The sequence below is a fragment of the Gossypium hirsutum genome, chromosome D01, assembly GCF_007990345.1.
Source record: "Gossypium hirsutum isolate 1008001.06 chromosome D01, Gossypium_hirsutum_v2.1, whole genome shotgun sequence".
Lineage (NCBI taxonomy): Eukaryota > Viridiplantae > Streptophyta > Magnoliopsida > Malvales > Malvaceae > Gossypium > Gossypium hirsutum.
Genome location: NC_053437.1, coordinates 989880 through 1017474, shown reverse-complemented (window position 1 = coordinate 1017474; position 27595 = coordinate 989880). Strand labels below are relative to the sequence as shown.

The 27595-nt window shown below is 33.1% G+C and overlaps 5 protein-coding genes across 6 annotated transcripts; 2 read left to right on the top strand and 3 right to left on the bottom strand.

Moving 5' to 3' along the window:
- The first annotated feature begins 267 nt into the window (after positions 1 to 267).
- LOC107928971 (probable prefoldin subunit 5) lies at positions 268 to 2287 on the top strand. Its single transcript, XM_016860288.2, has 4 exons — positions 268 to 694; positions 809 to 912; positions 1026 to 1103; positions 2034 to 2287. The coding sequence occupies exons 1-4, from the start codon at positions 487 to 489 to the stop codon at positions 2115 to 2117; spliced, it is 474 nt and encodes a 157-aa protein (XP_016715777.1). The 5' UTR covers positions 268 to 486; the 3' UTR covers positions 2118 to 2287.
- Positions 2288 to 3054: 767 nt separating this feature from the next.
- Positions 3055 to 7920, top strand: LOC107928916 (tRNA (guanine(10)-N2)-methyltransferase homolog). 2 transcript variants are annotated; one of them, XM_016860206.2, is made up of 7 exons: positions 3435 to 4017; positions 4093 to 4304; positions 5181 to 5498; positions 5633 to 5707; positions 5809 to 5883; positions 6558 to 7058; positions 7785 to 7920. In XM_016860206.2, exons 1-7 carry the CDS (start codon positions 3792 to 3794, stop codon positions 7788 to 7790), a joined length of 1413 nt encoding a protein of 470 aa, XP_016715695.1. In that variant the 5' UTR covers positions 3435 to 3791; the 3' UTR covers positions 7791 to 7920. The 2 variants fall into 2 exon arrangements, with proteins under 2 accessions (XP_016715694.1, XP_016715695.1); XM_016860205.2 differs by lacking the exon at positions 7785 to 7920 and having other exon boundaries at positions 3055 to 4017; positions 6558 to 7405.
- On the bottom strand, positions 7644 to 13174 carry LOC107928913 (probable RNA helicase SDE3). The gene is made up of 5 exons (XM_041086641.1): positions 12829 to 13174; positions 11351 to 11848; positions 10631 to 11191; positions 9870 to 10091; positions 7644 to 8867 (listed from the first exon to the last, which is right to left on the bottom strand). Exons 2-5 carry the CDS (start codon positions 11840 to 11842, stop codon positions 7905 to 7907), a joined length of 2238 nt encoding a protein of 745 aa, XP_040942575.1. The 5' UTR covers positions 11843 to 11848; positions 12829 to 13174; the 3' UTR covers positions 7644 to 7904.
- Positions 13175 to 14321: 1147 nt separating this feature from the next.
- LOC107928790 (mitochondrial import receptor subunit TOM40-1) lies at positions 14322 to 19314 on the bottom strand. The gene is made up of 11 exons (XM_041086642.1): positions 18189 to 19314; positions 17356 to 17437; positions 17154 to 17253; positions 16946 to 17041; positions 16783 to 16833; positions 16582 to 16647; positions 16212 to 16313; positions 15598 to 15666; positions 15441 to 15524; positions 15067 to 15162; positions 14322 to 14608 (listed from the first exon to the last, which is right to left on the bottom strand). Exons 1-11 carry the CDS (start codon positions 18322 to 18324, stop codon positions 14555 to 14557), a joined length of 936 nt encoding a protein of 311 aa, XP_040942576.1. The 5' UTR covers positions 18325 to 19314; the 3' UTR covers positions 14322 to 14554.
- A 1329-nt stretch (positions 19315 to 20643) lies between these two features.
- LOC107928977 (phytochrome-associated serine/threonine-protein phosphatase) lies at positions 20644 to 24403 on the bottom strand. Its single transcript, XM_016860295.2, has 10 exons — positions 24078 to 24403; positions 23384 to 23530; positions 23189 to 23256; positions 22679 to 22736; positions 22313 to 22423; positions 22179 to 22229; positions 21451 to 21594; positions 21279 to 21374; positions 21120 to 21191; positions 20644 to 21031 (listed from the first exon to the last, which is right to left on the bottom strand). The coding sequence occupies exons 1-10, from the start codon at positions 24156 to 24158 to the stop codon at positions 20948 to 20950; spliced, it is 912 nt and encodes a 303-aa protein (XP_016715784.2). The 5' UTR covers positions 24159 to 24403; the 3' UTR covers positions 20644 to 20947.
- Positions 24404 to 27595: the final 3192 nt, after the last annotated feature.

The following is a 27595-nucleotide window of genomic DNA, read 5'->3' as shown; positions in this document are numbered from 1 at the left end:
TGACTAAAATGTTACAACACAATAACGTAAGTGACTAAAACGTAACATTTCAAACATAAGTGACTGAAATGTAACCTAAGGTATACAAAAGTGACCATGGGTGTAGTTTACCCAAAAAAATAATAGCACAATGACTTAAATAAAAAAATTCAAATAGTACAGTGACTTAAATGAAACTTTTGAATAGTTTAGTGATTAAATTGTTACTTTTTGAAGTTCAGTTACCAAAACGTATATAGTTTAATGACCTTGGTATAGTTTACCCTATTTATTATTATTATTATATTAAATTAATATATGAGGTTATAATTTCATGATAGATTTTTTTTAAATGAAAATATGAAATAGGGTTTGCCGGTTCGGTGATATTAGGATATAGATTTCTCGATTTTTTTCGATTCCATTTTTGCAATCTCTATCTCTAGGTTTTACTTCATAGAGAAAAAAGGGGACGATTAGCTGAAAGAAAGAAAAAAAGCAAAAACAATGGCGTCGTCAAGAGGAGGAGGAAGCCAACAAGTGATCAGAACGGGGGATATGGAGAAGATGAGCTTAGATCAGCTCAAAGCAGTCAAAGAACAAGCAGATATTGAAGTCAATCTCTTACAAGACAGTCTTAATAACATCCGCGCCGCCACCGGCCGCCTCGAGAACGCCTCCGCCGCTCTCCACGACCTTTCCCTCCGCCCTCAAGGTCCGTCCACCATCCCATCTCCTATCAATCACCTCCTTCATTTCATTCTGTTAGTAATAAAATATCTTAATTGTCATATATACTATATATATTGATTTTTTTTTTGGGTTTTAGGGAAGAAAATGTTGGTTCCTCTCACTGCTTCCCTCTATGTTCCCGGCACACTCGACGATGCCGATAAGGTTCTCGTTGATATTGGCACTGGATACTTCGTTGAGGTCCCTATATAATTCTTTCCCCTATTTATTTCTTTCTTCAACGCTTGCAGTTTCTGCTGGAGTATGATCTAATTTGCCCTAATTGTTTTGTATTTTGATTTTTTTTTCTTCAGAAAACAATGGCTGAAGGCAAAGATTATTGCGAGCGTAAGATCAACTTACTGAAATCCAATTTCGATCAACTTATCGAGGTACCTTTACCTTCTTCTACCTTTAGCTCATCATTTTTTGGTGGAAAGAAGCATATAACGCTATAAAGAGTTGATAGGTACTTGTCAGTTCCTGTTTTTGGTAAAAAAGATAGATAGTATAAAGGGTTTTGCAGATATTAAGATTCGAATTGTGACCTGCTAGATAGTGAATGCATGAGTTAACTGGATTAAGTCTGGGTTAATGAGTTTTTGTTTGTTAGTTGTTTACCTAGATTTTGTTGTTTTAAAGCTTATTTGATTGTGGCTTTCTCTTCTGATTTGTTCTGTTTCGTTCATATGCACGTGGATATGTCTTTGTAATTTCTCATTGCTGGATGGTACTAATTAAGTTTCTCTGGCATTTGAATCATTTAGACGTGTTAGATATCACCTCTTAAAGGTGTATGTATGAACTAACTGGTCTAAGTCTGGGCTTTTTGGTACTTGTTTGTTACTTGTTACCTAGATTTGATTGCTAATTAAGGTTCTTTTGCGTTTGAATCCTAGACTTGCTAGATATCACCTCGTATAGGTGGAAGCATGAACTAATTGGACCAAGTCCGCAGTCATTGATACTTGTTTGTTAGTTGTTCCCTAGATTTGATTGCTTTAAATCTTCTGAAATTAGGAAGGATCACTCTTCCTTCCGATTAATCTTGTGTCATACATGTCCACGTGGATACATCTTTGTAATTTCTCATTGCGGGATGATACTGATTAAGGTTCTCTTGGGGTAAAGGAATAAATGTATCGAAAACTTAAAAAAAAAAAGAGAAGAAAAGAATAGTTGATTAGGTTGAGATGGATTTCCTTCAATATTGGTGCTTTCTTTTGGCAAACAAGATTAAATTTCTTTTGTTCTTCGAATGTTTGTTGATTGTTAAGGATCCCTTTCTGTTTTGGTAATGAAACTTGTAATTTAAAATGTAGGTTGCATCTAAGAAGAAAACATTAGCCGATGAAGCTGGACTTATTTTACAAGCAAAATTGAAGCAGTCATCTCCTTCGAGTTAGGAATTGCGTGACCTCATAATCATCTCATTATCATTAAGTTCTTAAGGGTTGCTTAGAACTTTATTGCACGTGATGTCAAACTTTATCTTCTTAAAGCTTTCGTTTTTGATGAAGGTTAGGGACAATGATCTTTCCGGTTGGTAATTTATAGAGATTAATGTTGTTGTTTAGAGTTGCGTTATACTTCCAACAAATTTATGAATGCTTTATTCAAGCTATGTTGTGGTAGCTGACTGTATTCCTAGAAAATGAGAAAGGATCATAGGGGAAGTTGCGGCAACCAATTCTCTATCTCTTTTTCTTCCGATACCGTCAGATTGCAGCACAAACATGGTAGGCCTTTCCCACTTTTCCCACTTTTCCGCTACGTGTCTAACTCACATTGGTAGATGATTTTGTCATTGAAATTTAGGGTTTAAGGTTTGGACCTAAACCGAGGCACATGGTCTGTTGTTTGATTTATTTGTATCTGATTGAACTTTTAGATTTCTAGTATTTGTATCTGACACTTTTGTTAGGGACGTGTCTGAGCGCTGGACAGGGATATGGTCTTGACACAGTAAAATATGTGTTGGACATGTCAAAAGGTAAAAGTAAAATCAAACGTGATCAATACATTATCAACGAGCTCATCCCCCCTCCCTCCCCGAAAAGAAAAGTGGAATCAATGACGAGTATTTTGATATTGAACTTATTAATATTTCCGGTGCTGCCGAGTCTCTATATTGCTGTATCCATATTGTGTGTTTGTATCCGTGTTTTTCTCAAGCGATGAGGCCGATATTTTGTGCCAAATTTTGCATCTCGCCTCAACTTATTAGCTAACCATCAGCCATCTTTGATTTTTTTTTTCTTTATTAATATTGGGTGGGTTGTGTAATGTTAAAATTCTAAAACTAATTTATCCGAAAGTGGAAATGATATATTTTATTTTATTTATTTTTAATTATTTGGATTTTTTTAACTAATGTTGGGTGGGTTGTTTAATGTTAAAAACTTAAAATTTTAGAAACAAACTGATTTATCCATAAATGGAATGATATAATTTTTTTTGTTTTTTAATTAAGTATACGATTTGTTTTGTTGATTTTTTTATAAAAAATAGCAAATTGATGAATAAACGTGTTAAAATTAATTCAAATCATATTAAATAAATTATATCGAACTTATTGTAATATTTTTATATTTGTTAATCATATATGTTTTGTATTTATTACATCAATTTGATGTTTTATTGATCATATCCAAAATTATAACACCAAAAACATTAAGTCTAATATGAGAAATTAGTTTTTCTATTTTAATTTTTCAAAATTTAGTCATCATATTCTATGTTTACTACACAAATTGTTGAGCTCTTTACTTTTGCTAATATTTTACGTATAAATGGTTGAGTAGTTGATTTTCAATATGATAGTTTAAATTCTGATAAATTAAAACAGGATGACTAATTTCTTAATTTTCATAAAGTAGAGGGATAAAATTCAAAATTAACCCAAAATGTTACAATGTTCATGAATGACTTTCTCACGTGTTGAATGAAACGGCACCGTTTTGGTAAGTTAAAGGTTGACATGAAAAAGAGGGTTTTGGGTTTAAGCTTTACAGCCATACCTTTATTCTGCTTTAATCTCACCTTCGTCTTCCTTGAGCTTTCTTCTCCAAACACAACCGATGTGGTACCTATGCGTATTTTACCACAGGCTTCTCGATTACAGAATACCCGAATTCGAGTCTTTGGCCGATCTTTTCGGAGCCTTCGGAGACAAACGGAGCTCCGATTTCAATACCCAAGACAAGGTTTTACAATGGCGGCTTCCTAAACATCACCACCCCGATTCCCCCTTCCATTTCGTTCATTTACCTTACGAAGACGTCGCTAGGAAAATCGCGAACCGAAGTAAAATAATAATATTCCCTTTTGTTTATTGAAATTGGATTTTGATTTTTGAAATCTGAGATTTGTTTTTTTTAGGTATACTTGTGAAAGGAATTTATGAACTTTGGGGTGAAGGAAATGACTTTGAGGAGCTTGAAGAGGCCGTGAAAAGTTATCCAGATGAACGGAAGTTGCCATATTTGGAGTACGAAAGTACGTTTAAGATTACTGTTGATAGTTTTGGGAAAGTATTGAGTCTTCAGGAACAGAATGAACGGATTCAAGGGCTTTCCTATATTCCTTTCAAGGTTTGATTAATCAGTTTATTTATAAAATGTTAATGCATAATAGTGTTGAGCTTGAGCTTAACTTGAAATCAATGTCGTGAAGCTTGATTCGAGATAAAGATGCTCGAGCTTTGCTTAATAGGAGTTAGTAAAAATTAAGCTTAATTCTCATAGTTCAATTGTTTGTGCTTGCATTTGCGAATTATTTGAGTTCACTGTTAGATACTTGAGTTCAATCTGCTCGATAGCTAGAATTCGATTGGAAGATGATCAGGTTGGATTTGAATTATTTTTACCCTGACCCTAATATCTTGCTAGGAGTGTAATTGAGCTGAGCTTGAATAATGACAAGCTCGAGCTCCATTCAAAATTCGAATCTAAATGCTTGGCTCAAGCTTGATCAAACATCTAATTTTAAGCTCGAGCTTGGCTTGAGATATAATTGAGCTTTGTACTCAAGCTCAATTAAGCTTGTACATATTCAAGCTCGAGCTCGGCTCAATATTAAGCTTAGGGTTGATAATATATATTAAGGATAATAACATAATCTAATAATATAAAATATTAAATATATATATTAAAAATGAAAAGCTCAATAAGGCTCGTGAGCCATTATTATTGAGCTCAAATTCAGTTCAATTGATAACTTGAGCTCGGCTTGAGAATTACCAAATCAAGTTTGAGTTTTTTTCGAGTAGAACTTGAGTAGCTTGCGAGCATCAGTTTCTCAATTACACCCCTGCTTGTTGGTACTAGTGTAGCTTGCATCCAAGCATGTAAGAGAAGGAAAAAATTGTTATATTTTGGAAATGAGAAGAAGAATTGGAATAGCTTATATCTGTAAATTTTGTATAATGGGTTTCTAAGTTCTAACACTAAATCGACTTGTTTTTGCAGGGTCGAGTTAATTTAAAGAACCCAGATCACAATTTTTGGCTAATGGAAACTGATGAAAATGAGACTAATAATGGACTTCCACCGGTTGTTAAAAGGAGAATATTCTTTGGTAGGGAAATTGGTGTAGCTGACAGGAAACTTATACCAATGTATCAATTGAAAACCCGAAATTATCTTGGACCAACAGCAATGGATGCGGAAATGGCTTTCTTAATGGCCAATCAAGCTCAGGCTGCACCTGGGAAACTTGTTTATGACCCTTTCGTTGGCACTGGGAGCATTCTTGTTTCTGCTGCTCACTTTGGAGCAATGACAATGGTATTGCATTTTCTCAATTTAGTGCAAAATATTCATTCATTGAATCAATCAATCAATGACTTTCTTTTGGAAATCATATGACAAACATTTGTGCAGTAACTTTGGTCTATTGACAACTTCTTGGATTTGTTCAGGGTGCAGATATCGACATTAGAGTAGTTCGTGATGGACGTGGCCCTGATTGTAATGTCTGGAGTAACTTCAAACAGGTGAATGTGCCACATAATAAGCAATTCATCTTTTTGTTTTTGGTTTTTATCTACATGCAATAGATGTGTTTGAGAATATATATTTATTTGCTGCATTGTAGTATGGATTACCGATGCCAATTGGTTTGTTGAGGGCAGATAACAACCTTCCTCCTTGGCGTCCTGGATTAAAGGAGGTAATTTCTTGTATGATTGTTTGCTGTTAAATATGCTAGTGTATTTTTGAGGGTTAAATCATTATTTGGGGCCTAAACTTGGCAACTATTATCATATTGGGATCTAAAATTCTTTTTGGTCTAAGTTAGGCTCTGAACTTGGCAATTGTTCCTACATTCGGGCATGAATTAAGGAATTTTTACCACATTGGGACTTGATCTTTTTTTTTTGTCCAAGTTAGTCCTTGAACTTGGCAATTGTTCTCAAATCTGAGGCTTGAACTTGGCAGCTATTCCCACATTGGAGCTTGAGCTTTATGGTTTTCAAGGACTAACTTGGACAAAAAAAAATTTAAGCCCCAATGTGGGAACAATTGCCAAGTTCAGGGCCTAAATTGGACAAAAAAAGTTCAGGCTCTAACGTGAGAAAAGTTGCCAAGATCAGGCCCCCAAAAATGATATAACCCTATTTTTAATTGTTTTGAATTCATAGGTCTTCTTTGATCAACATTTTTCTTAATTCTTTTGAGCTCAATAAGTCTTCGTGGTGTTGTTTTGATCGAAAAACACTAACACACATGAACGGGTGCTTAGAGAGGATCATTTGAAGTTTTATAAGAGATTATTTTGGTTTGTTTATGGTCGCCTCTTCCATGTGTCTTTGATTATAAGTATCCCTTCTTGCTTTTGCATAGGTGTTTGATGGGATAATTTGTGATCCCCCATATGGTGTTCGGGCCGGTGGACGTAAGTCTGGTGGTCGAAAATTGCTCAAGGGGATTGTTAGCCCTTACACTGTCCCTGATGACAAAAGGGCAGACCATATACCATCAACTGCAGCTTATACCCTAGTTGAGTGTGTCCATGACTTGCTTGATCTTGCTGCTAGGATGCTCATAATGGGTGGCAGGCTTGTATTCTTCTATCCTGTGTTGAGAGAAGATGGTTCTGTAGAAACCCATTTCCCGGAACATCCATGTTTTAAGTTAGTTGCCACTTCCGAACAGATGCTCAGCTCACGATACAGTCGTGTTTTACTCACCATGGTAAAGACATCTTTGTACACGGAGGAACTTGCTTTGGCAGCTAGGATAAAACATTTGGAATTCAGGGAGAATCATCTCAAATGGTTAGAAAATGGTAATCTTCACTCTTCGGTTTTCAGTCCAGCAGATGCCGAGTCTGGTGATTCAAAAGTAAGTAAAGAATCAAAACTGAAATATAGAGGGAAATATGTCTAGTCTTGCTAATGTTTTGAATTGATTAATAGGTTTATGAACTCTTTTAGATATTATGGTTACTAATCTGTCATTCGTATTTTATTCCGAATGATTGATGAAATTTTCATCGATGAAGGTCTTTTGACTGCAACTTTATATGTTGTGAGAGAGAAGTAGGATAAGTATTTAAGAATGAAACATCACACAATTTCACGACGCCTTTTTTAATTTTTTAGCCTCTTGTAATCTTGGATTTTTCTTTTTTGGCTAACCTGTTCATTTGTTGTAAATGAACCGAGTTTAAAAGAACAAATTTCTGTTTATGTTCGTTTGTTTATTTTTAAGTTTGTATGTGTTTGGTTCATGTTCGTTAATAGTTTCAAATCGATATATGTTTATTTGGTTAAGTTAAACGAATATATTCGTTAACATATAGTTGAATATGTTTACAAATAATGTTTATGAATTAAAAAAATCATAAATAAACATATATTAATTTTTAGATATAAAATAATCAATATAAATATTAATAATCATATTATAAATAAATAATATAAACACTCAAACAATAAAACAAATTTATTAATATACAATAAAAGAGTTTTAATTGAGTTTTAAATGAACATAAATGAGCTTATTAATGAGAATAACTAAACAAGCTTTGTTCATGAATTGTTAATTGAACACTTTGTTCATTTACAGCCCTAAAGTGATCGGTCCTTAAGCTGTGCAACGAACATTGGATCATCATTCTTGAATGGACTAAGCTTGCAAAGCCTTTCGAAGTATGATATTCTCAATCCCTTCTGCCTAGCAATAGCCCTAAAGTGATCGGTCCTTAAGCTGTGCAATGAACATTGGATCATCATTCTTGAATGGACTAAGCTTGTAAAGCCTTTCGAAGTATGATATTCTCAATCCCTTTTGCCTAGCAATATCTGAACGGACAGTGCTTGAACGATTTCCGGGTGCACCGGTAACTATCACGGTTGTACTGTCATCAGCAAAGTTAGCCAAAGCCACCAGTGTCTCTGGTTCAGTAGCTGAAGAAGCATCCACCAAAAAGATATGGCTAAAATGTCCGGCAGATATGCCGGCATTGTACAGCCGATAACTACTTGCAAAAGTTGAAAATATGACTCGGAATTCCCTTAGTTTATGGAGCGAAGGACAACTGAAACATTCGGCATCCCTTTTGTAAAGGCAAGAAGGAAGAATATCGATAGGAACCCCTTCTATCTCCCTGAATGCAGCATTGGCTCTGAAGATATCAGATGCTGGAATGTCTATTTTCAAGCTTCTCGTTAGCACATCACATGTGCTATTTATAGGTGCGCAGACAAGGATTTTAGATTGTGGGTGACGTCGATAAGTTTGCAGCACTGCTTCTTTAACAACTAGTCCAGTTCTTGAAAGTTGCTTTGAAATGGATTCGGAATTACCGTTGAAAGTTGTACAGAGAGGACCCTTTACTAGAAATGGTGGAGGGCCTTGGATGTTCAAAATACGATGAACTGCAGACTTTTCATCTAGATTGAGATTACGGTCATAAAGATTATAATATTCCGAGTTATGCATGGGATGTTGGGAGAAAGAATCAGGGAAAAGGAACTTTCCTATTAGTGAAGCGGACGCTGCTGCGATCGCTTGGTGAGCCCTTTTCAAACATACTCTGTTAAACGAGAAACTAATATTATATCTGCAGGTTGAATCATGTTGAGAATGAAACTCCTCTCCGAATTCGACTAGTATGGACGTGCTCTTCACAACCCGATATATAACACCCTGCAACAACAACACAAGAATGTAACAAAGGAGAAAGAAATGATTTAAGACCTTTCACACTTCGAACTTCGACTACATGATGGAATCAATAAAAAACATATCATCACACACTTGAGGTAAGAGAATTTTGAACTTTGCACATCATCATCAAAGAATTTTGCAGACTTAGGTCAAATCAAGAGGATTTCCCGGAACTTTGCATGAGACATTTGGTTGAATGACATGATATTCTTGTTGTTCAGCAGGGTATAGAGTTAATAGTTCCATGAAATCATCCATATAAATATATTATTATTAATCTAGACTATGCAACAAATGCAAAATGCTAAGATGCCCTAAATTAGTCATTGTATTATAGGGAACGGATCAAATTAATCCTTCTAGTGTTAAATGGATCAATTTAGTCCCTATAGTATTAAAAAGAATCAAATAGGTCCAAATTGTATCAGAGTTAACATTTACAGTATAAAAAATGTCAGGAAAATTTATTTTTTTCAATTGCAGTTCAATTTCAAATAAAATATTTCATTTACAAAACTTTTAAAATATTAACTCTGTTAAATAGTAAATGTTAACTCTATTTGATTTTTGGTTTCATTTGATTCTTTTTAATAGTAAATGGATTAAATTGATCCATTTAATAATAGAGGACTAATTTGATAAAGTTCCTATAATAGAGACATTTCTGAAATACATTCACCGCCCAAATATTCACTTGATAGGCAAGCTAGGAAGGGAGCTGCAAATTAATTCTTAAATGCATTGTTTGTTGAACCCTATGTTACTCCAACTTTTTTCTTGAAGTACCAATGTTCGATATCAATATAGAAAGCATATCCGGACATATAGTATCCTCCAAAGATTCTCCAAACACATGGAATCTTGGAATAAGGTTGAGCTCATATGCACCATGCTATAAAGTCTTGGCTGTAAAGCTCAAATAAGGTATCATGTTAGATATTATGGTACATGCATGATCATGCAAAGAGTAAGAGTCGAAACCTGAAATGGTTTGGTTTCTTTGCCTACACGTTTTGCAAAGACGAAGTCCCTTGACAGAAGAAATGGCTGTGTGTTAGAAAGAGAATCCACCTTAAATACTGCAAAAGTTTTATCATCCATCTTTTCACTTGCTTTTGAATGCTTGTTTCCTCCTGACTTTTGATAGATTGTTGCTGAATGCAACTCCATGGGTACATTCTCCAACGCAAAACTGCCCCATTTCTGTTTCAGAGGGGGAAAAAAAGCATTCATTAGTTTCTAGCTATGATGTTCTGAGTTTCCATTTGTTTTTTTGAGTTTACTTGTCCAGCACGTCAGTGAACAATGTTCTTAGATTAGATGACGGTCATTGCCAAAAGCATTCCCCCTTTTTGTTTTTCTTGCACTATCCGTTCCAACACCCGGGTCTACCCATATTTGAAAATTGGGGTATAGAGATGAATTTCTGGTAAAAGTATCATGGAGGCCATTGTATTAATAGTCGGGTTAAATCAAAAGAGCAAATTGGTTGTATAAAAAATTTAATCCATTTTTACTAGTAAAAATTGATCGTTGTACGTCGACATGAGATATATGTGGCACTTCCATCAAATTTTAACTGAAAAAACCTTTGATTCAACATACACAAAATAATTTGCTCATTTTTTTAGTAAAAAAGGTAAAAAACAATTCAAATCAAATCCGATCAAGCCCATTGTAAGTTTTCATCACTTTGTACTTCATACATTATTGCTTAATTAAAGGCAAACCTATCTCATTACCTCAATATAGGAATCCTCAGCATATAGAAGGGCGGCAAAGAAATCCCGATATGTAGAGGCAGACAATGGTTTTTTCAATACTTTAGGCACAATGTCTCTCTTGATTAAATCCTCGATAGCCTTCGGAATAATGTAAATCGGTAACGTATCCTTTGGATCGACTGTTTTGTACTTTCCTTTCCCTAGTTCCGATAGAGTTGGCTTAAGGGATGGACATGGCTTAGAAGACGATGAAGAGGGTCTCGGAGACGGTGTGGTTGATTTAGGTGGTGTCAGTCCTTTAGATGATGGAGATGGTTTTTGGGCCGTGAATGACGTTTTAAATGATGGCAGCGGACTAGGAGGATATAGAACCGGCTTAATCGGTAATGTATCCTCTGGATTGAGTGTTTTGTACTTTCCTTTCCCTAGTTCCGATAGAGTTGGCTTAAGGGATGGACTTGGCTTAAAAGACGATGAAGAGGGTTTCGGAGACGGTGTGGTTGGTTTAGGTGATGTCAATCCCAAAACTTCAGGCACAATGTCTCTCTTGATTAAATCCTCGATATCCTTCGGAATCATGTAAATCGGTAACGCATCCTTTGGATAGACTGGATAGACTGCTTTGTCCTTTCCTTTCCCTAGTTCCTATAGAGTTGGCTTAAGGGATGGTGATGTCAATCCCAAAACTTCAGGCACAATGTCTCTCTTGATTAAATCCTCGTTATCCTTCGGAATCATGTAAATCGGTAACGCATCCTTTGGATAGACTGCTTTGTACTTTCCTTTCCCTAGTTCCGATAGAGTTGGCTTAAGGGATGGACATGGCTTAGAAGACGATGAAGAGGGTTTCGGAGACGGTGTGGTTGATTTAGGTGGTGTCAGTCCTTTAGGTGATGGAGATGGTTTTTGGGCCGTGAATGACGTTTTAAATGATGGCAGCGGACTAGGAGGATATAGAACCGGCTTAACCGAGGACTGAGATGGTTTGGTTGAAGTTGTAGATGAATGAATGTTATATAGCCACTCATTTCCGGGTGATGAGCTTAGGGATGATGTTGGGTAACTCCAAGTTTGGGAACTACGATACGATTCACCTATGGAGGAACTACGATGATAAGTGTTGTCAGTTCGACTAAAAGCATCTCTGGAAGAAGTTCGGTTATCAATAATCCCAATATCCTCGTCTTCACAACACAGAATACACTTCAAGATCTCAAGAAAACAAGACATTTTCTCCTGCAATCAAAAGGCACAATACACTTTAAACGATGTTCCAAATGTTTGAAGAAATGTCTCAAAGAACATGTTTCTCTACTCTACACATCAAAGAGTATAATTTCTTTTTAGTTAAATTCTGCTATCAATTCCTATACTTTACACGAAAATTGTAAATTTAATCTTTATATTTTAATTTTATTTTATTTAATTCTTATACTTTTTCGAATTATAAAATTTCAGTCATCATCAATTGGAGCTGATTATGGACTGAGCCAAGCCTCAACCGAATTTTGGACCCATTTTCTAGGCCAGGGCCTGACCCGAAAAATGGGTATGACATTTTGCCCAAGCACATATCTTTAAATTAAATTTAAATAAAAATGATATTAATTAAATAATAATTTAAATAGAATGAAATTAGTCCAGTCCAAACCTAATCCATCCACAAATTTAATAAAAATTGTGAGGTCCATGATTATTATCAAATAAATATAAAAGTAATTATTCTAAAAGCAAATAGGGGGGGCATCAACCATCAAGGAGTCAAATTTTGGAAATTTCAAAATAAACAAAATGGAATTCATATTCTATTGACATTGACCAAACTGGTACTAGTCGTATACAACATATTATATTGACAGTCAGTTTGCTCAACAAGGAGTTTCACTGATGAAAGGATCCTTAAGAAGCTTTTGGTCAGCTTGCATGAAAATTGTGTCAAAAATTTCACTTCGAAAAATATATTAGAATGATCTATTTAGAGAATACCAACTAAATATACAACTACATGCATAGTACAATACTAACCAAGGAAATTTAACTGCTAAAAAATATAGAGATTAAAATTGATCAATTCGGAAAGTGTAAGATTAAATTCACAATTTTTACAAAGTATAGGGACTAATAACAGAATCTAACCATTTAAAAAAAAAGCTATAGTAATCGAAAAAAGTGGAATAAAAAAGAAGAGAAAAGAGTGAGAATGTCGGAATTTTTACCTAGAATCTAGTTTTTGCCACTTTCTTGATCGAATCGACTGAGTGGTTCCCTATGTTTCCATAAATCCGGATTCCATGATCGCTTTAGTTTATGGTCTCTCAAAACAGAGAAATTAAAATCTAAAGCAAAAATGGCGATGAAACCAAAGGAAAGGAATTGATGAAAAGACTTGCTTTTTGCTTCTGTTATCTTATGCTTTACGCAAAGCAAGTGGATTGGGTATTGGACTTTGTGGGAAACGACATTTTTAAACAGTATAAATAGCAAGTGGAGATATTTTAGGATTTGGGTCCCCTTTTTTCTTTTTTCATTTCGAAAGCACCATGACGGTAGAGCTTCTATCACTGTATTTTGTTTTAACTATTCGGGTTCTACATTTGTGTCAAATATTTTAGCACAGTACGATGGCATGACGGAGAACCCTTTTGAGGGAGAGTCAATATTATTTTTAGAATTGGACCAATTGATTAATTAGATTGGTTAAATTAAAAATTGACATATTAATTTAAAATAAAAGATTAGATTGACTGACTCATAAATCAACATGAACTAATTCAATCGAGTTTGAACATTTTTTTTCTTTATTTTTAATGGTTTTTCAATCAAATCAATTAGACTAATTAGTTCAACCACTAATTTAATTCTAAGAACCTTGAGAGTAAATGTGAAGATGAGAATCCGGTTAAGCTGGTGGATCTGCGCAAGATGTGTCAAAGAAGCTCTTGAAGGCAAGTTACCGTGGAAGAGAACATTAAAGATAATGTCTTATGTTCCCTAAGGACTTCACCAAACACAGCATGTGCCTATCGTAGAAGCCGAGCTCTATCTGTGCATTGTAAGTCGGAAAACCCTTTGAGGGAGAATAATGAACATGAGTATCTTACTTGAATTTAGGTTCGAATATTAAATGGATATTGACAATTTTTCTAAGTTTTTTTTCAAGTTTGAAGCATTTTTAGAAGATCATTTAATCATGTCATGATACGAGTTAAATATGAAAACCAAATACGAGTTAAAAAATATTGTACATTTAAGAGCGTTTGAGCCATCCGAATTAAAACTCACAAGCTCACCCGCAATTAACTACTCTGGTTTTTAATTCCATCAAAATTAATTTTGTACTGATTTGTAGGTAACCTACAACATACACATTAAGATTTTCAAAACAAGATCGATGGTCGAACTGGTCAAACCAACAGTTCCCAATTCGACTGAATAAATTATTTAAATAAAAAATATTAAAAAAATTGAGAAAAACAGTTCAACTAGTCTGTCCACCGGTCTAACCGGTTCAAGGGTCAATTAATCTAACCCCTTATTCCAAACTGGTACCCTATCCAATTCCCGGTACAACCAACTTGACCGGCCGTTCCAGTCCAACTCTGAAAACAATTACGTGTATGTGTGTGTCAAATTGCAAATATAAAACAGGGGGCAAGCAAGTGAAATCCTGATAATAACATAGGTCAAGAAGGATCCATGAACCGGTTGGTTTGGTTGAACCCAAATCCCAATTCATTATTATGTGTATAAAGAGAGGGAGTAATTGTAAGCAAATCTCATATTGCATTTTATGTAACAAAATGCTACAACTCTAAACTGAAAAACATGAAGTATATCAACCGATAAAATTGCTCACCTCCAAATTCAACATTGTTTTAAACTCATTTCTTACCGAGAAACATCTTCGATTGCTTTTTTTACGAGGAAAAATAAAATCGAATCTCATCCTACGGTCAATCCAAATCCAAATTTGTAGTCTTTCTTTTTATGATCTATCTGCAAAATATGAATCCAACAAAAGAAATATGTTATGAAACACAATTTGCATAGCTTTTGGGTATCACCATGTGGAAAAATAAAACCCGATTGGTCGGTCGAACTAATTCAACCAAGATTTGGTGACCTGTCCAGTCTGTCACACACCAAAGGATCAATGATTCGATGAATAGGTAGAAAACCAGTTCAACTAGTAAAAAACTGGTTACCGGTTTGTCCCATATTTAAAGCTATAAAATTAAGCCGAATATATATCAACTAATTTCTTATTTAGTACTTAATAATATCAAAATCGTATTTAATATTTAATTGACTAATCAGATTCAACAGTTGAACTTGTAATCTGAAGATCAAACCAATGTCACCCCGTCTGGATTTTATGATTAAGTTTTAGAAACAACTAAACAAACTTCTCTATGTGTATAATTGTAGATCTCTTGTTATGAAAGTTATCTTACCTCAGCAGAGAGAATAAAATTTAGACCCATATTTAACCGCTCTTCCAGAAAAGCAGTCGTGCACCCATTTGAATCAATCTTTCCCCTCAAGCGACACTGAAAACACAATAAAATTATTAATCGTAATGATGGTATAATTAGATCCATTCTACTACTTCAAAAAAGAATGTAGGAACATAAACTATAGGATGTTGAAAATATTCACAACAAAAGACTTCCTCAAAAATATATGTCATATGAATTCAGTGTCATAATAGTTCATGTTTCCTAATATGCATGCATCAAACAATATAAATCCTAATATTACACCACCTATAGACATGCAAAAACATCAATATGCACTAATATTGAAAATTTATCAACCCAAAACTTACCTGTCTAAGGATGTAATCGTAGCCGACACTTGCTGTTACATCTTTTGACATGTAGTTATACATGAAATCTGATGCCAGAGAAACCTTGATAGAAAAATGTTGCATAAGAATAACACCTTAACAGATTGCATCATTATTAGGAGGATAAAGTTCTTACCTTCTCAGATACCTTCTGAACATAACTCAAAGCAACCATTCCAGTGCTTGCAACTTGGCCTGTGGCAACCTGGAGGCAGCGAATGCTTAGGCTGGTTGTATAAGCATAAAGCAAACGGAGAATATTTCTAGTGATAACAAGTGACACCATGCCATCGACAAGTTCCTCTTGATAGAGGAAAGTTGCAAAAAGTGGTGAGGGAGAAATGAATTAACTATGGTATGGATTAAAAGTATGCTTTTTTTTTTTGCATTTTTTTTTTTGAAAAGTAATATTAGAAGAAGCATTGCCATCAAACATCGAGGGACAGGACAAACTTTTTTTTTCTCTTTTGGATAATCTAGAAACTTCATGACAGAAGTTTAAATGCTGAAGCATGAGTTTTTCATGAATCAAACAATGTCCTTGATTCTGATGACTTGGTCCACCAGTTCCATGTTTTGGAAATGTTGTTTAAGTCATAGAAAAGAAAGGACATCCTGAATCTAAATGACATTCATACCTTTATAACAGGCTCAGAAACATATTTGGAAGTCATAAACAGCACCCACTAACAATTGCAAAAATAAATACTGAAAAGCTGATAATAAAGGATGAAACCCGGCTGCAAGTACCATTTTATCTGTTTCATAACGGCCAGCATAACCTATGCCTGACTTTCGGTGCTGACCAGCCCAAAATACTTCACCACCCATGGATAAATGTGGTGTGACACTCTGCACAAATATGGTGCAGGTTAACAATAATAACAACAAATCATAATTACAAAATGGTGGATACATAATAAGGTTGATGATGAATGTCGTGCGATGCCTCTCTAAAACAGCAATGAAAATGCAAAATGCAGAAGGCCCTAGGAAGTCTAGGTTGCATTCATCACCACTGCTATATGTATCATATTGCATTTATCATCTAAAACAAGATATACCATAGCAATAGTAATAAGGTAGAGCATCTGAACAAACAATAGATTTGAAAGGTTACCTGGAAATAACTAGCTCCAAATAATGCGCCATTTCCAATCTGAAACTGAGACCTGTAGTCTTTACCCTGTACAAGGAAAAGAGAAATGTCAAAAGACAAGGCAAACTCACATTTCATCACAGTTGGAATGATACAAACAATAATGCAGGCACAACCAAGAGCTAACTAGTCAAGATATAATCTAGTTTAAGAGTGACTGACCTTGTAATCAAAGTTGAACATGCCATGTGACATATGAGGCTCATTTGTGAGCTTCAACAGAAAAAAAGATAAAGTTATTCACTAGCTTACAAATGAAAATTCATATATTATGCCTGAAAATGAGAAAACCAAAGCTTAAAGAATTAATGAAAATGCTAATTACCTGAGCATTAGCCTTCACAGTAAGATTGTCAGTCAAATCCCATTTCACTCTTGCATTGAGTCTACCATCAGTCAAGACCCTCCCAATAAGCATCAACTGAGGAAACCCCATAATTGATCTTACTATTAGATTGACTTGGTAAGATAAAATAATTTAGGAGGACAAAAGGGTGAGATTGGAAGAGCAACATAATGAGAGAACCACCTACATTTGGATCAATATAATTGGCACCAAATTCATAGTGAGAGGTAGGGATTTTAATGGTTTCAGCAGATTGAGAAGGAATTTCAGTTGGGCCCATAGATACACTGAAATTATAGAGAGGGAACAGACACCATTATTATTAATTAATATAGAAAATACATAAGAAAATAATAATAACCTCAAAGAGTCAAAGAAGCTAAAGCAACCTGTGACTGAGTGAGAATTTCTGATTTAGTCCTTTGGTAAAATCAAATCGCAATCCTTCAAAAGTTTCTGGCTTCAGAGACACTGCCAGATATATTCAAGAATAAACATTAATCTTTTCATTGAAAATAGTAGATCCTAACCACTGTTTTAGGCCATTCCTTTTTCTACATAATAACACTACGTATACTATAGGCGCATCATAATACCCTAGAACTCAAAAGGTTTTAAATTCTGCTATCACCAATTCTAACAAGCAACTGCATTCACGAAACTTGCTTATACGACGAATCAAAAGGTTTTGTTAACGAGTGCCCTCAGGCACTCTTTAAGGTTAGTTAATATACTCTTTATACTGGCTTAGCTCAGTTATTTCACGTAAGCATGCCAACTCTGACTTCAAATCCCAACATCAGCAACCCTATCCCTATACTCAAGCTACGACCTACTTTGCACATAAAAAAAATACTCAATAATGTTCAAATGTTGTAAAAAAATGCAATAATTAGTAACTTTATTCATCATTTTCAATACATTGGTCGAAGATATTACTACATACATTAATCTTAAAGAATGTGCTTGGAGCACTTAACTAGAAGCTAAATCTGCATACTAAGGCTCTGTAAAGGCTAATTTCCACTAATCAGAGCATACAAAGGATCTACAAAGGAGCTAAACCAAATCAGAAACTAAATCTGCAACACCTTCACTCTACATAAGCCAATAAACATCAATAAATAAAAGCTCTCATTCTAAACTAAAAGACATAGCTACCAATCAAGAGACGTAATAAATCTGAAAATTAGAAAGTGAGAAGATTGATGAAAAAACTAACTGAGAGCTTCGCGGTGAATCTCTTCGAAAGGAATGGGGAAAGGAAGATTCATGTAATCGGCTTTCTCGTCGGCTTTCTTCGTCTTGGATGCATCGGCTGGAATCGTGGTGGTAACTGGAGGTACAAGCCCCGCCATTTTAGGTTCAAGGAAAACAAAAACCTTTTTGGACGCAAAAATTCGAACAGCCGCGACGGTTAGTTGAAAGAGAGGAATGAAATGAAGGGGCGAGTCGCAGCAGCGAGTTGCAGGCAGAGGCAGGGCTTTTTAGACGAGGGTTTTTGTTTAATGTTCTAATTCCCTAAAGGTCGGAGGGGTCCACGTTTAGAATTCGAAGAAAAAAAATAAAAAGGTTAAATTTAGTCTTTATATTTTTATTTTTAATAATTTAGTCTCTTTAATTTTCAGATTTTAAAATTCAGATGTTAACAAAAGTGAGGCAACCGTTTTTTTAGTTTTTTAATTATTCATTAATTAAATAGAATAATAATAAATAAATTATTATTTTAATTTTTTTATTGAATTGCAAATGATTTTTTAAAATTTTCTTTTATTACTTAAATATTTAAATTAAATTTCAAACGTAATGGTAAATGGTTATTACCATTTATGTGATTTGATTTTTTTATAAATTTTTTAAATACTATATATTTAAAATTTTCGGATAAAGATAATGAGCTCGAAATGATAGAGATTGAATTTAATCGGATTTCTAAAATTTTGTTTATAAAGTGTAATTCCATCATTCAAACATTTCCTTGCAGCTAGCGAAACTCATATCTTGGTCGTTAACCCACAACTCGATGCAAAGAATCGTCAGTTGTAGGTGGGTGGGATCGAGTGATGGAATTGGTGCTAACTGTCGCTGGGTCTAAACCGGAGGAATTGGGACGAGTTGCAGGGAAAAAAAAATGGAGGCTTTTCGGAATAGAGAGGAGAAAGATGGAGATGAAACAAATGAGTGACAACATAAGAAAAAGAGATGAAAGCTTCTTTGTTGCTGTCATGGTGGTCTTTGTTAACCACTTCACACTGCTTAAATGAGCTAAGCGGCTAAGCCCAAGGGGAAAAACATGGAGATCTACTTATCTAGCTTGAATGGTAGAAAACATAAGTAATAGATCTTATATGATATGCCATTAAGTGAATTTGAGTAATTTAATTTTATTACGTTGACTCAAAATCCAAAAACACTATGGGTTTTTAATTTTAATTTTAATTTTAATTTTAAACTTTAAAGTTTAAATATTTGCTTTGACAATATTAAAGGAAGCGAATTTCAAGTGTTTTTGGACAATATAAAAATACTATAAGAGGGGCTCGTTGTTGGACTATGGGTTCAAGTTCAATATTTTGAAATTTTTGAATAAAAATATTAATTTCGAAAAAAATTACGTGCTCTTTGTTAAGTTGGTTCAATATTTTAAAAGATTTAAACAAAGAGAAATAATAATAAAAAATTGATTTTGGTTCCACTCATTCCTTTTTCAATTTAGTTAATATATATATATATGATATTAGTGTGTTTTATCTATAATTTAAAACTCAATAAAGAAATTTAAAAAATTAATATAATTTAAGTTTATGGATTGATTGGAATAGTTAATTACAAAAATGGGTGAATAGAGCAAAGGTTAACATTCATACTTTTACGTCTATTATCGATTGTTTCAAACAATTAATAATGAAAACATGGAACACTTTGATAGGTATGAATTATGGGTTCATCTTTTTTTACTTTACCAAAATTACTTAAAGATAAATTTACTTTAATTTATTAAAATTTCATCTAGTATTCTTTTTTAAGTTATGAATTAGTTCAATTATTGGTCACGTGAACTTAAATTTTTTGTTATTATAATTTATTCATATAAATTACTAAATTGTTAATTTTTATTAATTCACCCCATATAAATTTAAACCGTTGAGGATTTAATACTGTTACCTAATAATTGGACTAAATTCTTAGTTTTTATGAAGAACGAAGATCAAATTTTAAAAAATTAAAACAAAAAACTATCTTCTCAATTTTTAATAGTTACTTAATAATTGGACTAAATTCTTTTTATTAAATCTTAAAACTACACATGAATATTGATCCAATGTACAATGTTATACATAAATTTTATTTTTATGCAATTTTATACATAAAATTTTGATATGATTTAATTTTTATAATTATTAATATATTCTTATTTAGATGTACATATTGCATATATAATTATTTTTATATTTATCCAATATAAAAGTAGATCAATGAATTTATTTAAATGTGTACAACTGATCCACAATCTAATTTGTGTACAATTGCACCAAATCAAAGTTTATGTATTTAATTACACGGATCATAGTGAAATACTTTTATAATCTTTTACAATTGGAACCATTGCTATCAACCTAAGGAATATCAGGATTTGAGTAAAATCCAATATCATTTTAGTCAAAAAGAACACAAGGAAAACAAATGATGATATTTTAGAACTAGATCAAATGCAGTATACATAATGAAACAAATACACCTCATGAATTCAAAAACAGACTCTTTAAGTTAGTAACTAAACATCGATTAGCATACATTAATATCGATTGTACGGGGACAAAGACAAAGATTTAAAGACAAAGCCATGTTGCAGCCATGTCAGACAAGGATTAGACAGAAATTTACCTGGACATGCAAACATCGTATTGAGGCTTTCTTGTTACACCTCCCTTTGGCAACCTGATGTTAGGGATAATTTTACAAGTACTGCAGTATGTAGCTCTACAAGAAATATGGGACTCCAGACCTCGGCCCTCTCATCTGGTTATTTTCTTCTGTTTCAGTGAAGAACTTCACTTCTCTCTCCTGAAGATTATAAACACCAGTATGACAAGGTCATTTGAACACACTTGTAAAGCAAAGAGGAAAAATAAGAAGGTTCAAGAATTCTCACCATATTCTCGTTGAAGCTCAATATAGAAGCTACGTTCCCACACCGGTAGCAATAATTCGGTGCGGACCACACCTGTAAGAAACCAGTATTCAAGAAATTCTATTAATCTCTTGGTACCATTAAGCAAAAACGATGATAATGGAAAGTAGAGTGCCTCACAGTTACTAGGCCTTTATCTTGAAACATATACTTAAGACCTTCTTGCACGAGTTGGTGAGCTCGACAGACAAGATCAAGATTGTTTATGTGGTTGAACTGCAATGGATGGAAAAAGTTAAAATTATTATTGCAGCATGACAACATGACAGTAAACTGAGATAAGATTGGTTACCTCGGATGTGACCCTGGACCCAAATAGCCAACCGGCTCCACGTGGACTGACCGCCCATGTTTCAATATCTTCTGGATCACTCCACATGAGATCACAGAATGGACCTTCATGAGGGATTTCACAGTTCCGGTCAATTACCCTAATCTGGCATAAAAGGAGGGGAAAGAAAAGTGCATCAACACCATCTAATGAAATAATGAAGCAAACCAACAATCACTGCACTCGGAAAAACTGGTACCATACTAGTGAAATAGAACACCACCAGATAGAAGTGACTAAAGTGTCAATTATCCCTTAAGCAGAACAAACCAAAAAAAAAAAAGCAGCTGAGTGATCAAGTACATACACTTTATTTAATAAGATTTGGAGAGGATGGTTAATAATATTAACTAAACTGAATAGAAAGATACTACTCAGACTAGATGATTACAAATTCGGTAAAGTCCAATGCTGTAATGCACCCTCTTTCTTTTTCTTTTCTTTTTTTTCAATACCGTAATGCACCCTCTTTAACAGACAAAAGGAACTAAAACCTTCCCCGTTATTTCTTAAAAATTTATTTATCTTCAATTGACCATAATGTTGTCCTCCACTCAAATATAGGAAAAGGTCAACATACACGCCTTGCTTTTATTAGATTACTCAAGATGTCTCAGACCAGATTATCACATGATTATTCATGCTTGCTACAAGAAAAACTACACTAAACTTCAAAATATGAAACATACCTGATCAATAGTTCTAACATCAGGAGAAAGGCCACCATGTACACAAAGTACCTACAAAATAGAAAATCATAGAACTATAAAAAATGTGAGCTAATAAGGTGCTTAGTTTTAGGAAGTTTAGAGAGAATGCTTACAGTCCCATCTATAATTGCTGAAAGTGTAAGATAGTCAAAAACATCTGTACAATACCGCCATGCATTAGCATTTCCATACTTCCTTTGGCATTCATCATAGAAACCATAAACCTGGTAAAGACGTATACACACCGAAAAAATGGCAGTCCTCAGTATTTCAGATGCTTTTCTAAAAAATTCCAGCTTTGCAGCACTATTCAACAACACTAAAAATCAAACTAGTACGGTTGCATATATAACTTCCAGATCCTCAGATCCTCACAGATAGTGTGCTACTCGTAAAGCTTAACCTTAGATTTTCACTAACGCGTAAAATTCTATAAGCCCTTTTACAAGCATATTCCATTTTGTTATTTAAAAGCACACCTGAGTAAGCTGTCTGCTTTCATGATTCCCACGCAAGAGAGTGATATTCGCTGGGTATCTGTGATTCAGAGCACATAAAGAGAAGCAAAGTTACCTCTTATTTCAAGCAATATACAGCCAAAAAAAAAATGAAAGAATGACAACAAATACAATATATCCTGCTATCTTGCTGCCAAAACAACATGATAGCTTCAACAGGGTATTTTTATCTGAAGCAAGAAAAAGTTGCAATTTGGCTAATTTTAAAATAAATAATATATTAGCGTTGGTTTTTCTTCCTAAACAAAACTACAATTTGAAACTGTGTATGATGATTGTTGATGACCAATACACCTTAACCTGGGGACACATTGTACATAGGAGGTCTGCAATTTCAGCTAGGAATCAGACAGTAAACCAGGAACAAGTCACAAGCAGAAAAATAATGTACCCAAGTACAAGGTTGAAAATCAGTAGATAAACCCCAAGCAATGTTATAGAGATGCTTAAGTATGTACCAAGAGGGCATACCTTGCCTTAAGAAGCAAAAGAATAGTGAAAACTTCAAGACTATTATAACCTCGATCAACAAAATCTCCCTGTCCAAGGGAATAGGAAAGTTTAGCATTCATTAATTGAAATCACTAATCTATCATAGACACCATCACATGGAATTTCACAAAAAAAAAAAGTTATAAAAATAACGGCAATAGACATAAACTATACCATAAAAATGTAATTTGTCTCTGGTACATGACCTCCAGTCCGAAAAAGTTTCATTAGATCATGAAACTGGCCATGGATATCACCGCAAACAGTAACTGGACTGTTGATAGGTTGCACATTCGACTCCTCTATGAGGATTTCTTTTATCTGTAATGTTTTACATAATAATGAAATCACAAAGAGAGTAAACCTTCATAGTGAATAAAACTGCGAGTTGATAATATATATCAGCGACCAAAGCACTCTACTAAAATGCAGAACAAAGAAACTAAACAAGTAGCTAATATAACTGTAAACATTATGTGTATGATTCTTCAATCAAACAAAAACCCAGGAAATGCAAGCAATCGCAGTTTCGGGAAGCTTTCTTTTTATTAAGAAAAGCGCAGTGAATATTCATTAGAAACATTACTTAGAGATACTATAATTTAAATTAAAAAAAAAAACACAGATGCCATGATATTCAAGTACAGACACGAACTTCACTTCCTTTTTCTTTTTCTTTGTAGTTCTTCATTCATTACAAATGCTCAACTTCAGTTTAACAAAACAAACACCAATTTTCGAATCTCTTAATTACCCAATCACCAAAGAAACAATAGAAACCATACTTTACTCAATTGTAAAACCCTAGTAGCTGAAAGGCCCAAAAAAGGAAAGTAGAGAAAGAGGAAAGGATAAGAAGAAGACATACGTATTCACAAAGAAGCTGGAGCTCGTCTTCCAAGAGATGCTGCCCTTCTTTAACCTTTGATATCCATTGATCTAAATCCATCGATTCCTTCTCCTCGGAAAGCTCGAATTCTTTCACTTTTGAGTGTTGGCGAAATTTTTTTAATAATAATATGAATAGAAAAAATAAGTAAATTTCACGCTCTTCTCCCTGTACCTGGGGTTTTAACCAGAGGAGAAAAGCAGCTTGACGAAGAAAATTTCAATGGCCGCTCTTCTTCTTCTTCTTCTTTTTTGTCCGGTTTTTTTTTCACCGTTAAATCAATGGAGCCAAATGCAAAACAGATCTAGGCGTTAATTTTTATTTCTTGTTTTAATTTTAGGGTAAACTGCACGTCACCCAACTATCAAAATTTTTTATTTGAAGCACTAAAATAAAAAATTTGTAATTTAAGCATCCAAGTTACATAGTTCGGTCATTTTGATCACTCTTGTTAAAATCACAACCAGGGAGTTGACATGATAGTTAAAAATTTGGTATAACAATAAATTTACATATTATATCAATTTAGTCATAATTTTAAAAATTAACCCTCAAAATTTACAAATAATTTCAATTTGATCCTAATTCTAGAAAATTCAAAGTGATATATAAAAATGCACAAATATTTTCAAAAATATATAACAATAATATTTAAATTTATTATATTTATGTGTTTTTATATATCCCTTTGAATTTTTAGAATTAGGATCAAATTGAGATTGTTTGTAAATTTTGAGGGTTAGTTTTTTAAAAATTATGACTAAATTTATATAATATGTAAATTTTGAAGGCTAAATTTGTTATTATACCAAAATTTTTTACTACCATGTTAGTTTGGCATTTGTAATTTTAACGGGAGTGACCAAAATGATTAACTATGTAATGTGAGTATTTAAATTGCAAACTTTTTATTTTAGATACCTAAAATGAAATTTTTAAATAGTTGGATGACTATCTATGTAGTTTACCCTTAATTTTAAGGAAGATGGCGACAAAGCATAAAGATGTGGGGCTTAAACGACAGCGCTTTTTATTCTTTTGTAGTTTGTTCTCCCAATTCTTGCATTGTATGCATTGTGATTATGTTCGTATTTATTGGGTAAACTTTGTCTAATGTTACTATTAAGTTTATATTTTATTCATTTTATTTTAGAATATTACTAAATGTTTATTAAAATATTTGAAAGTTTTGATTTAAGTTATTAGACTATTAAAATTGTTATTGTATGATTTTTTAAATTTGCACCACTTGCACCAATAGAACGCTCTCATTCCTCTTCTCTTTTATAGTTCAGTTTATCTTTTTTTCATTAAACAACTTTAAATATCACAAATTTATTAACTAAAATCTAAATAACTTTCTTATCTGATTTCCGACACTAATCGTCATATTGACTGAAATCTAATCTATGTTTTTTTACTTGTCGATGAGTATTGATCCACCATATTGATCATCAATTTGTCACTTGAAACTCATTAGTCTAACTTAAAAAAAAAAACATAACAGCCTAATGACTCAAATCAAAACTTTCGAATAGTTCAATGTTCATTTTGTAACTAATGTTAATCTCGTTCGTATATTCTTAATATTGCATGCTCTATTCCAATATAACAAATCTTTCGACTCTAAACAACGATGTTTGAATCTGATTGGAAGCTCTAACTGGGTTATTAGTCCAAAGAATAGAATTTAATCAACTGGATTGAGAATTGCTACAGATCTATTGAACCGACTAATAATCTGATTGAATCGACTATTGAACAATTTTTTTTTTAATTTTTAATCGATCTGATTAGACTGACAAACCGATAACTTGACTAGACAACCACTGCCAAATTATGAAAACATTGCCCTTAAACATACATTTAGAGTATGAAATATTTCAAAATTATAATTGAAAACTCATTCACATAACTTATTATTTAAGTTTAACCATTTGTATTAACCATCATAATTGACTCAACCAAAAACCATTAATTAAATCAACTTTTTACTCATCCTTGATTCAAATCAAAATATTAAAATCCTGGATATTTTAAATTTATCCTAGGATTTTGAGATTTGAGTGAAAGTGATAGTGCACGGAGGGAGAAAATGAGACCGACCGCCATTGATGTGCTTTTAAAGCAGATCATGAAAGAATGGACCATAATGTTGTTAAATCATTTGAATGAGATTGCTTAAGACATACAATTCATATTTTATGTTTTGCACATGCATTTGCATTGTAGGGAAGTAGCATCTAATGGAGTTTTTTCAGCTTTCCATAATTACAGAACACACGAAAATGAATACATAAATATGCAAAGCATGCATGTATTAACATGTCAAATTTCATTTAATAGAAATAACTGATATAGATGTATAATATAATTGATATTTAAATATAATTTATAACTGATATACATGTCAATTTTCATTTAATAGGGCTGCGCATGCGGTGGCTGATGATGGTATGTCCCCTCTGGAGGATAGGTATTGGGTGGAGGAAGCTCCGCTGCTGGCTACCTCGATCGCCGCTGCTCGGCATTTTCTTTGTTTTTGCTACCCCGGTTTATCTGGTCTCAAGCGTCTCTTCACTGCCTTTTTGCTCCTGGCTCGACGACTTATGTCGGTGGAGGATCCCTTGGATAAAGGGATCGACGTTTTCTGGTTTTTTTTTTGGCTGTAAATGCGCTTTTAGTTCTTTGCAATAAATATTTGATTAAGGGTCTATTCTGTAGTACTTAAAAAATACTTTTAGTTTCTAAAATATTTTTGAAAGAAAAGCGTGCTAAATAAGTTGTTTTTGGCTGAAATTTTTAGTTTTTTAGAACTGCTTTTTGAAAAGTAGAAGCTAAAATTTTTAGCTTTTCTTCTCCCAAAAGTACTTTTAGTGTTTAATTATTTTTTAAAATACTAATTACAAATATTTAATGGTTATATTTAAATATTTAAAATATAGTTTATATATTTTAATTAAATTTTATAAATAATTAATATTTATTGCTTAAAATATTAAAATTTTATATTTCATTTATTAAAATATTAACAACAAGTTATAATAATTTTTTTATATTTTTACTAAAATATAATAATATTAACTAATTTAAATATTATTTAAATGTATATTTATTACTTGATAATAACATGTCTAAAATAGACATTTTATTTCTCAAAAGTACTTTTTGAGAGTAATGATAAACACTCAAATTTTTAACCAAATTTTTCAAAAGCACTTTTCCACGTCACTTTTCGAAAGCACTTTTTCACGTCACTTTTCAAAAGCATTGCCAACTAGCCCTAAATTGAATATCAATTCCATTATAAAAATTATAATAATATAATTTTTATATTTAAAATAAATTATATTATTTGAAGTTTTTTAATATTTTTTTAAAAAATAATAAAAAATATGTATGTGAAAAGATTTGAACAACTCTAATTATATCGGTAAAACCTTAAATTTATCACGAAATCGAAACTTTATTTTAATTTTACTATGCACACTTTATTA

Bases quoted from the DNA above. Each gene is read 5' to 3' on its own strand.
- LOC107928977 (XM_016860295.2), bottom strand. From the start codon at position 24,158: ATGGATTTAGATCAATGGATATCAAAGGTTAAAGAAGGGCAGCATCTC. The intron at 21,375-21,450 runs GTAACCAATCTT...CATCCATTGCAG, and splicing joins GGTCCAGGGTCACATCCGAG to TTCAACCACATAAACAATCT. The intron at 21,192-21,278 runs GTGAGGCACTCT...GGTTTCTTACAG, and splicing joins AAGATAAAGGCCTAGTAACT to GTGTGGTCCGCACCGAATTA.
- LOC107928790 (XM_041086642.1), bottom strand. From the start codon at position 18,324: ATGGCGGGGCTTGTACCTCCAGTTACCACCACGATTCCAGCCGATGCA. The intron at 16,834-16,945 runs GTAATTAGCATT...TTTCTGTTGAAG, and splicing joins CTGTGAAGGCTAATGCTCAG to CTCACAAATGAGCCTCATAT. The intron at 15,163-15,440 runs GTAAGTTTTGGG...TTGTGTTTTCAG, and splicing joins ACGATTACATCCTTAGACAG to TGTCGCTTGAGGGGAAAGAT.
- LOC107928971 (XM_016860288.2), top strand. From the start codon at position 487: ATGGCGTCGTCAAGAGGAGGAGGAAGCCAACAAGTGATCAGAACGGGG. The intron at 695-808 runs GTCCGTCCACCA...TTTGGGTTTTAG, and splicing joins CCTTTCCCTCCGCCCTCAAG to GGAAGAAAATGTTGGTTCCT. The intron at 913-1,025 runs GTCCCTATATAA...TTTTTTCTTCAG, and splicing joins GCACTGGATACTTCGTTGAG to AAAACAATGGCTGAAGGCAA.
- LOC107928916 (XM_016860205.2), top strand. From the start codon at position 3,792: ATGTGGTACCTATGCGTATTTTACCACAGGCTTCTCGATTACAGAATA. The intron at 5,499-5,632 runs GTATTGCATTTT...GGATTTGTTCAG, and splicing joins ACTTTGGAGCAATGACAATG to GGTGCAGATATCGACATTAG. The intron at 5,708-5,808 runs GTGAATGTGCCA...GCTGCATTGTAG, and splicing joins TCTGGAGTAACTTCAAACAG to TATGGATTACCGATGCCAAT.
- LOC107928913 (XM_041086641.1), bottom strand. From the start codon at position 11,842: ATGTCTTGTTTTCTTGAGATCTTGAAGTGTATTCTGTGTTGTGAAGAC. The intron at 11,192-11,350 runs ATGATTCCGAAG...TTACCGATTTAC, and splicing joins AGGATGCGTTACCGATTTAC to ATGATTCCGAAGGATATCGA. The intron at 8,868-9,869 runs GTTTCGACTCTT...TTGTTGTTGCAG, and splicing joins AAGAAACCAAACCATTTCAG to GGTGTTATATATCGGGTTGT.